The sequence below is a fragment of the Nerophis ophidion genome, linkage group LG07 (assembly GCF_033978795.1).
Source record: "Nerophis ophidion isolate RoL-2023_Sa linkage group LG07, RoL_Noph_v1.0, whole genome shotgun sequence".
NCBI classification, from domain to species: domain Eukaryota; kingdom Metazoa; phylum Chordata; class Actinopteri; order Syngnathiformes; family Syngnathidae; genus Nerophis; species Nerophis ophidion.
In genome coordinates, this window is record NC_084617.1 from 5458948 (window position 1) to 5473242 (window position 14295).

The following is a 14295-nucleotide window of genomic DNA, read 5'->3' on the forward strand; positions in this document are numbered from 1 at the left end:
CTTCCTGTTGATTTTTGCTGAAAGATGTCAATGTATGAAATATAGGTCTAAGTCAGACCTACATAGAGTTTTTTGTTTCATGTCTCATACAAGCAGTTTTGTCTGTGTTTTTTCTTAGGGGGCGCTAGAGCGCAATTTTGAGTTTTGGGCTTTGGTTTTTAATTAGATGGCAATTTTCGCCAGTCCTGATGAGTGTGTCAAATATGGTGAGTTTTAAAGCATGTTAAGGGGGTCAAATTACAGCTCAAAGAGGCGGCGGAATAATAATAATAAAACCTTAGAAATACAATAGGGTCATCTGTCCCAAAGGGACATTCGGTCCCTAAATACATAAAATACATACAACATACAAACCATCATGAAGGCATTGAGCTAAAAACTAAAAACATTTGTAATACAATAAAAACTAATCATCACACATCGCTTCCCACTAACTGTTTGTTTAAGAAGCTCAGTTATAAAAACAAAAGCTGAGGGAACAAAGGATCTTATGCATCGGTTGTTTTTGGCCTTTCTATTACTATGGGCATACCTACATCCTGAGGGCAAGAGTCTAAACCAAGGGTCTCAAACACGCGGCCCGGGAGCCATTTGCGGCCCGCGAGACGTTATTTTAGCGCCCCGCATCTTAATATGAAAATTTAATGTTGGTGTGGCCCGCAGGTTTTATGGGAATGGCGCTATACAGCCTCATACTTGTATACCCTCGATTTTTCCGGGCGACTCCCAATTTTCAGTGCCCCTCCAGGGGCAATAATCCCCCCGAATTTCGACCTAACAACAACATTAAGGGGGTACCGTGGAGGCACTGCCTTTAGAGTCTTCTACAACCTGTATAAACAGCGTGCCAGCCTAGCCACATGTTGGATTTAGCTTCTGTAGACGCAGTAAGCGACTGCAATTCCATAGTTGATCAACAGCCATACAGGTCACACTGAGGGTGGCCGTATAAACAACGTTATCACGGTTACAAATATGCGCCACACTGTAAACCCACACCAAACAACATTGACAAACACATTTTGGGAGAACATCCGCACCGTAACACAACATAAACACAACAAAACAAATACCCAGAATCCCATGCAGCCCTAACTCTTCCGGGCTACAGTATACACCCCAGCCCCCTATTGTTGGGGGGGTTCCGGTGTTCCGTTGAGCAGGCTGCCCTCCTGCTCACCGGAACCCGCTCCTGAGAGCACATCACACCTGTCCTTCGTGACCTCCACTGGCTGCTTATCAAATACACCTTTAAATCACTCCTCACCACCCACAAGGCACTCCATAACCTGGCTCCACCCTACCTCTCTGACCTCCTCCAGCCACATGTCCCGTCCCGTTCCCTCAGGTCTAGTGATGCTGGCCTCTTAGAGGTCCCCAAGACCAGGCGCCGAACCTGGGGCGACAGGGCCTTCTCCATGGCTGCCCCCTCTCTCTAGAACGCTCTCCCCAGGCACATCAGAGATGCCCCCTCCCTCCCTACCTTCAAAACCATCCTAAAAACTCACCTCTTCACACTAGCCTTTCCAAACTGACCCTGCCCTTAGTGTTTCTTTATTCTTGTTCTTTTTTTCTTTTCTTGCTTGCTTATCTTAGTTTTCTTTTCTAATAAAGTTGTTTTTATCCCCCCCCCCCTATAATGCTATATAAATCCCAGGTATTATTATTATTATTATTAAAAAATGGTAACACCCCAATAAGTTTTTCAACTTGTTTAAGTCAGGGTTCACGTTAATCAATTCATGGTACAAATATATACTATCAGCATAATACAGTCATCACACAAGTTAATCATCAAAGTATATACATTGAATTATTTACATTAGGTTTGGTTGATATCAGCACTTCAGTCATCGTCAATTGTATCATCCGAGAAATGGACATTGAAACAGTGTAGGTCTGACTTGGTAGGATATGTACAGCAAGTAGTGGACATAGAGCGATCAGAAAGCATAAGAACAAGTAAATCTTTTTGATTATTTACAATTTAGGGAGGTGGGAGGGTGTTAGTTTAGGGTTGAAGTTGCCTGGAAGTGTTCTTTTAGTGCGATTTTGAAGGATGATAGAGATGCACTTTCTTTTACACCTGTTGGGAGTGCATTCCACACTGATGTGGCATAGAAGGAGAATGAGTCGAGACCTTTGTTAGATCGGAATTTGGGTTTAACGTGGTTTGTGGACCTCCCCCTGGTGTTGTGGTTATGGCGGTCATTTATTAAGGAAGTAGTTTGACATGTACTTCGGTATCAGGGAGATGTAGCAAATTTTATAGACTAGGCTCAGTGCAAGTTGTTTGACTCTGTCCTCCACCCTGAGCCAGCCCACTTTGGAGAAGTGGGTAGGATTGAGGTGTGATCTGGGGTGAAGGTGTAGAAGTCATCTGACGAGCTTCTTTGGGATGTTTGGAGTCTAGATTTGAGGGTTTTGGTGGTGTAATCAAAAAAGGGTTGAATGAAGGTTCCCGCTAGAATCTTCATGGTGCTTTTGTTGACTAGAAAGAATTATTCTGTAGAGAAATCTCGTTCATTAGTTGACCTTTTTGATTACCTCAGTTGCCATTTTATCACAAGAAAGATTAGCCTCGAGAATGGAACCTAGGTAGGTGACCTCATCTTTCCTGTTGATACCAATGTCACCGACTTTAATATATTTATACTACATACATATATACAAAAACATTCGGACTGTGGGTGGAAAATAAAAATTGCACACAGAGAGATGCTAGACTATAAAATCCGTGCCTATGAGAGTTCACCCTGGTTATGGCTTTAGGGGGAAAAAACTGTTCTCGAGTCTGTTGGGACACTCTTGGGACTATGAGCGGAAATTAGCCCCTTCAATCCAATCCAATCCACTTTATTTGTATAGCACATTTAAACAATATAAATGTTTCCAAAGTGCTGCACAACAATATTAAAAACAATATTCAAATATTATCCTTAGCTCCACCAATGACTGAATAAAAAAAATAAAACCAATATAAAAATTAATTTAAAAAAAACAAAACAATATATGGAAATCAAAATGTAAAAAAACACAGAGGACCACACAACTCACGTAGTGTTAAAAGCCAAAGAATGAAAGACGAGACTTAAAACACTCCACTGTGGGAGCAGTTCTAACATGGAGGGGCCGAGTGTTCCGGAGCTTAGGGCCGACCACAGACAAGACCCTGTCTCCCCTGGTTTTAAATCTGGTCTTTGGGGCACCACGAGCTGGAGCTGGCTCTCGGACCTCAGAACGCGCGCAGGAGTGTACATTTGGATGAGGTCCGAGATATATTGAGGTGCCAGTCCATGTAAAGCTTTAAAAAAAATCTGCAAGGTTTTAAAAGCAATTCTAAAATGAACAGGGAGCCAGTGCAGACTCTAAAGAATTGGGGTTATATGCTGGTGTCTCCTGGCCACGGTTAAAAGTCCTGCTGCCGCGTTCTGGACTAACTGCAACCGGGAGAGAGCTTTTTGGCGAATGACAGCATAAAGTGCATGGCAGTAGTCCAGGCCATAAAATTGACCATATTTACAAACCCCGTTTCTATATGAGATGGGAAATTGTGTTAGATGTAAATATAAACAGAATACAATGATTTGCAAATCCTTTTCAACCCATATTCAGTTGAATATGCTACAAAGACAACATATTTGGTGTTCAAACTCATACATTTTATTTTATGTTTTTGCAAATAATAATTAACTTAAAATTTCATGGCTGCAATACGTGCCAAAGTAGTTGGGAAAGGGCATGTTCACCACTGTGTTACATCACCTTTTCTTTTAACAACACTCAATAAACGTTTGGGAACTGAGGAAACTAATTGTTGAAGCTTTGAAAGTGGAATTCTTTCCCATTCTTGTTTTATGTAGAGCTTCAGTCGTTCAACAGTCCGGGGTCTCCGCTGTCGTATTTTACGCTTCATAATGCGCCACACATTTTCGATGAGAGACAGGTCGGGACTGCAGGTGGGTCAGGAAAGTACCCGCACTCTTTTTTACGAAGCCACGCTGTTGTAACACGTGCTAAATGTGGCTTGGCATTGTCTTGCTGAAATAAGCAGTGTGTCCATGAAAAAGACGGCGCTTAGATGGCAGCAAATGTTGTTCCAAAACCGGTATGTACCTTTCAGCATTAATGGTGCCTTCACAGATGTGTAAGTTACCCATGCCTTGGGCACAAATCCATACCCTCACAGATGCTGGCTTTTGAACTTTGCGTCGATAACAGTCTGGATGGTTCGCTTCCCCTTTGGTCCGGATGACACGATGTCGAATATTTCCCCCAAAAATTTGAAATGTGGACTCGTCAGACCACAGAACACTTTTCCACTTTGCATCAGTCCATCTTAGACGATTTTGGGTCCAGAGAAGCCGGCAGCGTTTGTGGATGTTGTTGATAAATGGCTTTCGCTTTGCATTGTAGAGCTTTAACTTGCACTTACAGATGTAGCGACAAACTGTATTTAGTGACAGTGATTTTCTGAAGTGTTCCTGAGCCCATGTGGTGATATCCTTTAGAGATTGATGTCGGTTTTTGATGCAGTGCCGTCTGAGGGATCGAAGGTCACGGTCATTCAATGTTGGTTTCCAGCCATGCCGCTTACGTGGAGCGATTTCTCCAGATTCTCTGAACCTTTTGTTGATATTACGGAGCGTAGATGTTGAAATCCCTAAATTTCTTGCAATTGCAATTTGAGAAACGTTCTTAAACTGTTTGACTATTTGCTCATGCAGTTGTGGACAAAAGGGGTGTACCTCGCCCCATCCTTTCTTGGGAAAGACTGAGCATTTTTTGGGAAGCTGTTTTTATACCCAATCATGGCACCCACCTGTTCCCATTTAGCCTGCACACCTGTGGGATGTTGCAAATAAGTGTTTGATGAGCATTCCTCAACTTTTATCGGTATTTATTGCCACCTTTCCCAACTTCTTTGTCACGTGTTGCTGGCATCAAATTCTGAAGTTAATGATTATTTGCACAGGAAAAAAAAATGTTAATCAGCTTTAACATCAAATATGTTGTCTTTGTAGCATATTCAACTAAATATGGGTTGAAAATGATTTGCAAATCATTGTATTCCGGGGTTTGTTTATTAATATGTGTTTTAAATAAGGAAGAAAAAGGGAGGACCAAAGCACTCAAATGTGTCGTGTACAATCGAATTAGCCATGTTTGTGTGGATATGACATGTCCCCAGAATCAAAGAGACTTACATATTTGGGAAGAAAAAAAAGAAAAAAGACAGGCACGAAAGGCTCCTGCCTAAACAAAGACACCATTGTGACCCCCGTACCCCCTCTCTTTTGGAATGCAGAAGGGACAGCAGTCTCCCTCAAAACTTCCCTGGTAGTCGGTGCTGTGGGGTGTTGGGGGGGGGGAACAGCAGTCTTGCTAATGAGATTCTTTTCCAGGTCCACAATTTACATCTGGGACAGACGTCCCCCCCCCCCCCCACACCCTCTCCGACCCTCTTCCTCCCCATCTAGCTATTGAGCCGGCAAAGTTGATGTAGGAAGGGGGAGGACGGGAAAACAATCCCAGTGTCTCCCCTCCCAACCCCCCCTCCCCCCATCAGCGACAACACACATTGTTAATCAAGGGAGCAGCGTGCTACCGATGCAGCGATTCAGCCGCCCCCCTCGTCGTCTCGGCACTTTGCCCACCGATTTCAAGGCTGTGCAGTTTCTCAAGCTTTTAAAGAAAGTCCCGTTACTTCATGCGATGACAAGCGTTGGTCTTGGTAATGCTGGTGAGTTGCTACCAGAAGACTCTGACCACGGATATTAGAAGTTTTAGAATCTTTCCAATGCAGCCCGACATTTTTCGGCACATTTCAACCAGTTTTACACACTTCTACGTGACGGTCCCCTTAAGCAGAGGTTTTCAACCGATTTGAACCTCGGGGGCCCAACTTTTCCCACAAGAGGGGCCTGCGTCCCACTCAAATATTGACACTGAATTAGTCATCTTAGCTTTGATTTTAATCGTATTTGACGATTATATCTAACCTACTTGCAAACCCCGTTTCCATATGAGTTGGGAAATTGTGTTATATGTGAATATATTTGGGGGGGGGGGGGGGGGGGGGGAGGGGGTGGGTTGGTGGTGATTGATTGATGGATTGAAACTTTTATTAGTAGATTGTTGTACAGTACAGTACATATTCCGTACAATTGACCACTAACTGGTAACACCCAAATAAGTTTTTCAACTTGCTGAAGTTAATCAATTCATTGTATATTGTAGCGTCCCGGAAGAGTTAGTGCCGCAAGGGTTTCTGGCTATTTCTTCTGTTGTGTTTAAATTGTGTTACGGTGCAGATGTTCTCCCGAAATGTGTCTGTCATTCTTGTTTGGTGTGGGTTCACAGTGTGGCGCAATTTTGTAACAGTGTTTAAGTTGTTTATACAGTCTGACCTGTATGGCTGTTGACCAAGTATGCCGTGCATTCCCTTGTGTGTGTGTAAAAAGCCGCAAATATTATATGACTGGGCCGGCACGCTGTTTGTGAGGAGGAAAAGCGGATGTGACGACAGGTTATAGAGGACGCTAAAGGCAGTGCCTTTAAGGCACGCACCCGATATTGTTGTCTGGGTGGAAATCAGGAGAAATTCGGGAGAATGGTCGCCAAAAACAAGCACCTGGGTAAAGGTTGATTGGCAACACTAAATGGTCCCTAGTGTGTGAATGTGAGTGTGAATGTTGTCTGTCGTGGTTGGCCCTGTGATGAGGTGGCGACTTGTCCGAGGGTGTACCTTGCTTTCCGCCCGAATGCAGCTGAGATAGGCTCCAGCACGGGACAAGCAGTACAAAATGAATGGATGGATGGGTTGCCCCGGGAGATTTTCGGGAGGGGCAATGAAATTCGGGAGTCTCCCGGGAAAATCATTGGCAAGTACTGTACGTCTAAAGATCAGGTAACAAATATGGTGTTAATTGGAATAAACAAGTTAAAGTTACCAAGGGTGTTTTGCTAAGTACAGTAAGCGGTACGGGAACTTTTCAGTCAAGTCAAAAAACTTTGGAGTTGAATTTAATAAAAGTGCCACCAATAACGTAGAAACACACGCATCATTGACTAACATTCACCTGTCTGTGTGTATAGCGACTGACTTAGCTTACTCAGATACAGACTACCGTATTTCCTTGAATTTCCGCCGGGTATATAGTACGCGCCTGCCTAGAATTCAAACTCATTTCGCAAAATAATTATCGCATGCTTAGCATTACTGCCGGCTCATGATTAACGCCGGGTCAAACTCGTTTCGCAAAATAATTAGCATATGCCTAGAATTTCCACCGGGTCAAACTCGTCACGTCACGAGTGGCACTTCACCTGTCATCATTTTCAAAATGGAGGAGGCTGATTTCAATAATTTGAAATCACATATAGAGAAGAAGATTACGAGCTATTCAGTAGGATTTAAGGTCCAAGCTATTGAATATGCTAAAAAGAACAGTAAGCAGCTATGTTTTATTTATATACCGTAGCGGTGTGTGTCAAATATGAGTCGTTAAATAACTCCCGCCTCCTGGTGGTAGAGGGCGCTAGTGATCCTTCTTGCGACTACTCGGCTGCAGAAGAAGTGACAAGAGTGAGCAGCGATCGTTTATTTTTTCCTCTCGCTGGAGGATAACATATCTAAAATAAAACAGTTTTCTAAACTGGACTTTCAATCGAAGCCGGAGGTAATAAAGGAAGATGTCCATCGAGACAGAGAGACTTTTAAAACTGAAGAAAGATAAGGAAGACTTCTATAAACAAGTTATCGATGCTTTTGATCAGAAGGAGCTGCGCATGGACTTCATTTATAAGTAAAGGTAAGACCATAATAACGTTTTTTATTAAATGTGCTTTTGATGATGGTATCCTTACATCACACTCAAATTTATAAGCGCAGGCCTAAATTTACAGCATTTCTTTGGTAAGCGCCAGAGTGAGAAGATGTTTTAAATTAATTAGCGCCCCGGCGGCAATTAAAGGAAATACGGTATAAGTTGCAGAATAATTTCTATTTCTTGGTAGCTGCACTTTGTGTTGGCGCCATTGCATGACCTTGAAACGCCACCAAGGTCATGGGAGTTTTGCCGATGACAGGTACTTAACCAGTCTGAGCCAGACATCTCCACACTGACCAAGCCAAAAGACCTCTGGCCCTTCAAGAAGAGAAAAAAAAAGTGCCCTCTGACCTGATCCACTGGACCTCCTCCATGACCTGTCGCCTCTGTGTTTGACTGTCCCAGGCTTCACGGGCACCATGTGTCAGATCGACATCGACGAGTGCGCCAGCACGCCCTGCCAGAACGGAGCCAAGTGCTACGACCGGCCCAACGGCTTCGAGTGCCGCTGTGCTGAAGGTGAGGATACCTGAGGAGAGAAGGGATGTTTAATTGTTCAGAGTGTTTTTTTTTTTCTTGTGGAGGATTCACCTATGTCTCTGCAAGGCTGCCGGGGGCCCAGCAATCTGACTTGAGGCCCCTAATCCCCCTCTGGCCCCCAACCTGTGTCCCACTTATGATCACGGGGTCACTAAAGACCAGCGTTTGCCAAGAAAAGAACCTTGGTCATCACCCCGACATCTGTTCATTTGTTCATCTGCTCAACCCCCCCTGCACACACACATGTCCACTACCGTATGGTGTCCCCTCGCCCTCATTCCTTTACATCTGCGGTTGTATCAGAACACACCCAAATACATTTAGTCCCAGAATAGTGCGTCAAATGGTTTGTTAACCGTGTATTGATATGGGGCCTTTTAGTTGGGCCCGTATGAAGGAGTCTGCTTCATTGTTTCAAATGCCAGCTGCTTGGTATTCCCTGTGTTTGTAACCCCCCCCCCAACTGCTCTGCAGGGTGAAGTGGCTCTGTTTGACGTGGTGCAGACCATTGTTCCCTCCGCCACCGAGAACAAAAGCAGACCCAGGGTGGTTAGGGGGGTCTTGTGTAGGACTTTTTCTTTATTGCTTTGCCCAACTCAGCAGCGCACCATACACATACCAAACAAACTAACAATTGTCTTACACCCGTTGGCATGGAAACCACTTCGACCCATGCTTGGAGCGGCTTTTTTAGAAGATCAACGCAGGGAAACGAGGGGATAGACGTTTCTTAAAATTACTCATTTATGCACTCAACCTAACAATGTGACGATAATTTAGAGAACCGGTGGCTGCAGAATTAGGTCTCTGCTTTTTGAAGATAATGTGGTTCTGATGGCTTCATCTGGCCAGGATCTTCAGCTCTCACTGGATCGGTTCGCAGCAGAGTGTGAAGCGACTGGGTGGTTCTCGCCCGGAAACGTGTGGAGTGCTATCTCTCGGGTTGGGGAGGAGACCCTGCCCCAAGTGGAGGAGTTCAAGTACCTTGGAGTATTGTTCACGAGTGAGGGAAGAGTGGATCGTGAGATCGACAGGCGGATTGGTGTGGCGTCTTCAGTAATGCGGACGTTGTACCGATCCGTTGTGGTGAAGCCGGAAGGCGAAGCTCTCAATTATACCGGTTGATCTACGTTCCCATCCTCACCTATGGTCATGAGCTTTGGATTATGACCGAAAGGACGAGATCACGGGTACAAGCGGCCGAAATGAGTTTGGGTCCCTCCCTTAGAGATAGGGTGAGAAGCTCTGCCATCCGGGAGGAACTCAAAGTAAAGCCGCTGCTCCTCCACATTGCGAGGAGCCAGATGAGGTGGCTCGGGCATCTGGTCAGGATGCCACCTGAACGCCTCCTTAGGGAGGTGTTTCGGGCACGTCCGACCGGTAGGAGGCCACGGGGAAGACCCGGGACAAGTTGGGAAGACTATGTCTCCCGGCTGGCCTGGGAATTCCCCGGGAAGAGCTGGACGAAGTGGCTGGGGAGAGGAGAGTCTGGGATTCCCTGCTTATGCTGCTGCCCCTGCTACCTGACCTCGGATAAGCGGAAGAGGATGGATGGAATTTAGAGAATCATTTCTAATTTTAGGATACGAGGGCACACTCTGCGAGAGCAACATCAACAACTGCCAGCCAGACCCGTGCCACCACGGCACCTGCATCGACGGCATTGCCAGCTACACGTGCAACTGCGACGCCGGCTACACGGGCTACCGCTGCGAGAACCAGCTCAACGAGTGCCACAGCAACCCCTGCCAGAATGGAGGCAAGTGTGTGGACCTGGTCAATAAGTACATCTGCCAGTGCCAGCACGGAACGTCAGGTAAGAAGATGCCTCTGTAGCTTCATCACTAAGCATCACATTTGAGGCAGTCCTCTCATGAAGGGAAACTCTTTCTGGCTTCCACGCAGGTACCAATTGTGAGATCAACTTTGACGACTGCGCCAGTAACCCATGTGACTACGGCATCTGTAAAGATGGCATCAATCGCTACGACTGCGTCTGCAAGCCTGGCTTTACTGGTATGTAGTTCTAAAAATATGATTGAACATACTTAAGAGCACACAGACTCTTCAAACTTGTCTTCTTATCAGGTTCAAAGTGTAATGTGGAGATAGATGAGTGCACATCAAGCCCCTGCCGGAATGGAGGCACATGTGTGGATGAAGAGAATGGCTTCCACTGCCAGTGCCCGCAGGGGTTCAAGCCCCCGTATTGTTACTCGCAGGTGGACGAGTGTGGCAGCAGCCCTTGCGTCCATGGCTCGTGCAGGGACGACATCAACGGGTATGCACGCTGGAGTTTACACTTGCATGAGCTTACTGCCCGTCTTACGGATTTGTCTTGTGTCTTCACAGTTACCGCTGTGACTGCGAGCCAGGGTGGGTGGGAAAAAACTGCGACCTCGATAGAAACGACTGCTTGCCGAGCCCGTGCCAAAACGCCGGCACCTGCATTGATCAGCTCAATGGCTTCACTTGCAAGTGTCGCCAGGGCTTCAGAGGTTAGCCATGGTCCTGTGTTTATTCATGAATCTTGAAAGTATCTGATCAGGGTGTTTGTTCTTCGGACAGGTAACCTATGCCAGGTGAACATCAACGAGTGTGCGTCCAGCCCTTGCCTGAACAAGGGTACGTGTGTGGACGGTGTGGCGAGTTTCACCTGTCTGTGCGAGCTTCCCTACAGTGGACCCACTTGCGCCGAAGTGCTGACCCCCTGCTCGCCAAACCCTTGCGCAAATCAGGCGGTCTGCACCCACACTCCAGACTACATGGGCTATCAGTGCAACTGCCAGCCCGGTTGGCAAGGTTAGCACCACAAGGATCCAACAGGAAGTCTTCACAGTCATGGGTTTAGATGTAACGGTGACTCCTTTTTGCCGTCTGCAGGGCAGCTGTGCAACAGAGATGTGAACGAATGCCTCGCAAATCCCTGCAAAAACCGCGGGACTTGCTCCAACACACTTGGATCGTTTGTGTGCTCCTGCAGACCGGGATTCACTGGGCCCACATGTGAAACAGACACTAATGACTGCTCCCCAAGTGAGTGGCCACAAGAATGACAGCTTTGTTTATTGCCAGGCACATGTACTTTTCCTTATTCTCCTTGCTTTGTGAAAACAGATCCATGCCTAAGCGGAGGCTCCTGTACAGATGGCATTAACTCCTTCCAATGTAGCTGCCTGCCGGGCTTCACCGGGCCGCGCTGTGCTCTGGAGATCAACGAATGCCAGAGTTTGCCCTGCAAAAATGGAGGCACGTGCACAGACTATGTGAACTCTTATACTTGCACCTGTAGGCCCGGCTTCACTGGCATCCACTGTGAAACCAACACACCGGATTGCACGGAAAGGTGCGTGGTATTTGTGCAGGCATACATAATAACTGGTCTTTTTAAAAATACCCCTAAACCTAACTGTAACCCTAAGTAAAGCGGAGTTATTTTCACTTCCACAGCTCTTGCTTCAATGGAGGAACATGCACAGACAAAGTCAATGGCTACTCCTGCACCTGCCGCTCTGGCTTCACCGGTTCTCACTGCCAGTACGAGGTCAACGAATGTGACTCTCAACCTTGCCTGAACGGAGGTATCTGTCAAGACGCCTTGGAGTCCTTCCGTTGCACCTGCCCCAAAGGCTACGCTGGCACCCGTTGTCAGGTACGCGTTAAAAAAACATGGGAGTTTTGTAAGCTAAGTATCTAGTCTAACGTCTGCTTCCATCCTTTGCTGCCAGACACCAGTCGACTGGTGCAGACGCTCCTCTCCCTGCCAGAACGCAGGACGCTGTCGCCAAAAAGACTCGTCCTTCGTCTGCGAGTGCAGTAATGGCTGGTCTGGACGTTACTGTGACATCCCCAGGGTCTCCTGTGAGACAGCAGCTCGCCAAAGAGGTATCTTTTTGAAAACATTACCCTGCCTTCTGTCTGCGTCAAACACAAGTCACTCCAGTCCTTTGTCTCGCTCACCAGGACTCCAGACGGACGAGCTGTGCCATCACGGCGGACACTGCGTCAACAGTGGCAACACACACTACTGCAAGTGTCCCGGCGACTACACCGGCAGCTACTGCAAGAGCCAAGTGGACCACTGCGAGGACAAGCCCTGTCGCAATGGTGCCACCTGCAGGGGATATGTTGGAGGATACCAGTGTGACGTGAGTCAATGAGAATCTTCTGTAATTATTAGAGAATGTAACTAATAGTTTTCTGTCCTTTTTAGTGTATGCCAGGTTTTACTGGTCAGAACTGTGAGCTGGAGATCAATGAGTGTCAGTCCCATCCTTGCCAGAACGGAGGCACATGCATCGATTTAGTGGGACATTACATCTGCTCATGCCCACCTGGCACGCTGGGTACGCATGCAAGTCGCTGTTTAAAAAAGAGACCCTTTTCGCCTACTACAGCAAGCATTAACTCTTGCCCCATCGTCCCCATCAAGGCGTTCTGTGTGAGATAAACGAAGACGACTGCGCCCCGCCCCCGAGACTGCGCGGCGTTCCTCCCAAGTGTCTCAACAACGGCACCTGTGTGGACAGGGTGGGCGGATACCGCTGCAATTGTCCCCCGGGGTTCACTGGCGAACGATGCGAGGGAGACATCAACGAGTGTCTGTCCAGCCCGTGCAGCCCCTCCAACAGTCTGGACTGCGTCCAGCTGCCCAATGACTACCAGTGTGTCTGCAAGCCCGGCTTCACAGGTTAGATCAATTTCTTTTAAGCTTACTTGGTTGAGGCAGACGGTTGCCTAACACACTTGGAATCTGTTCTTTGGTTTAAGAGCTTACTCTGCAAATATCAAGGATTATACGTTGGGCGCCTTTCCAGGTTACTCATGCAAACACGGGCAGTAAAATCATGTTTAATCTAGATCAGATCCAAATTTCAAGAGTTTATATTTAGAATGGAAGACAAATTTCATCAAATCTCGTACATAAAATTTGAACGTAGGATCAACAGTAAGTAAGTACATTTTAATTATGAAGCGCTTTTCACAGATAAAAATCACAATGCGCTTTGCAAAACATAGGTGAAGTAAAACAATATCATAAAAAGGATACACAGTGGATTAAAAGGATATTTAAAATCTGCATTAACTAAAAGCTTTACTAAAGAGAAGTTTTTCCAAAGGTTTCTTAAAAGTTTCAACACAGTCAAGGTCACGGAGGGACTGGTGCAAATTGTTCCAGAGTCTGGGAGCTATAGCCTGGAATGCCAGGTCTCCACGGGTTTTAAAACAAGTTTTGGGGATCTTTAAAAGACCCTTGCCTGAAGACCGGAGGCTGAGCCCTGAGGAGTAGGGGCATGGCAAGTCCGTGATGTACTGAGGGGCTCCACCATGCAACGCAAGGAATGTCAGGACTAAAACCTAAACTCAATGCGGAATTTAACTAACCTGACTCTCGTCAGATCCTTGTAGTTCGCTGAACTCCATACAAGGATCTGGGACTTCAGGATTGTATGTGATTGGATAAACCACTTGTCCGTTATCCTAAATGACGTGCTACTTCAACCACTCACATCGAAATCTAGCCGTGACGCTGATGAGAGCGACGCTGGGAAATCCAGAACAGAACAGCCGACATATTGGATAACGTTAGATAACTTATACTGAAACAACGCAGCAATGTTAGTAGACGATCGAGAGCAATCAGCGGGGAGACAATTATAAGGACTGGGTTCTGCACTTGTCCCATTTCCTTCAACACCAGTGGAGCGATTTGGTAAATCAAGCTCTTGCCGAACCCGGTCGTAAGAAAAGCCAAAACATCCTTACCAACGATGAACGCCTTCAAAACCGTTCTCTGTTCATCTTTTAAAGAAGTAATAGTCGATAGATTCGTCAAAACTGTTGCAATAGCAGAATCAATGTCAGGACACGACTCCTCACTCCTCACTCTGTTGTTTGAATCGAACAGTTGCGTCACATCTAT

General features: G+C 46.3%; 1 protein-coding gene across 1 annotated transcript in view; it reads left to right on the forward strand.

Annotated features, from left to right (window-relative positions):
- notch3 (notch receptor 3) overlaps positions 1–14295 on the forward strand; it is a 95771-nt gene that overhangs the window by 62343 nt on the left and 19133 nt on the right. Inside the window, 13 exon segments of the mRNA XM_061905227.1 lie at positions 8238–8351; positions 9955–10188; positions 10278–10388; positions 10461–10653; positions 10725–10870; positions 10941–11174; positions 11256–11408; positions 11490–11718; positions 11823–12024; positions 12101–12257; positions 12336–12520; positions 12586–12718; positions 12805–13062. Of these exon segments, the coding sequence (XP_061761211.1) occupies positions 8238–8351; positions 9955–10188; positions 10278–10388; positions 10461–10653; positions 10725–10870; positions 10941–11174; positions 11256–11408; positions 11490–11718; positions 11823–12024; positions 12101–12257; positions 12336–12520; positions 12586–12718; positions 12805–13062 (2349 nt within the window).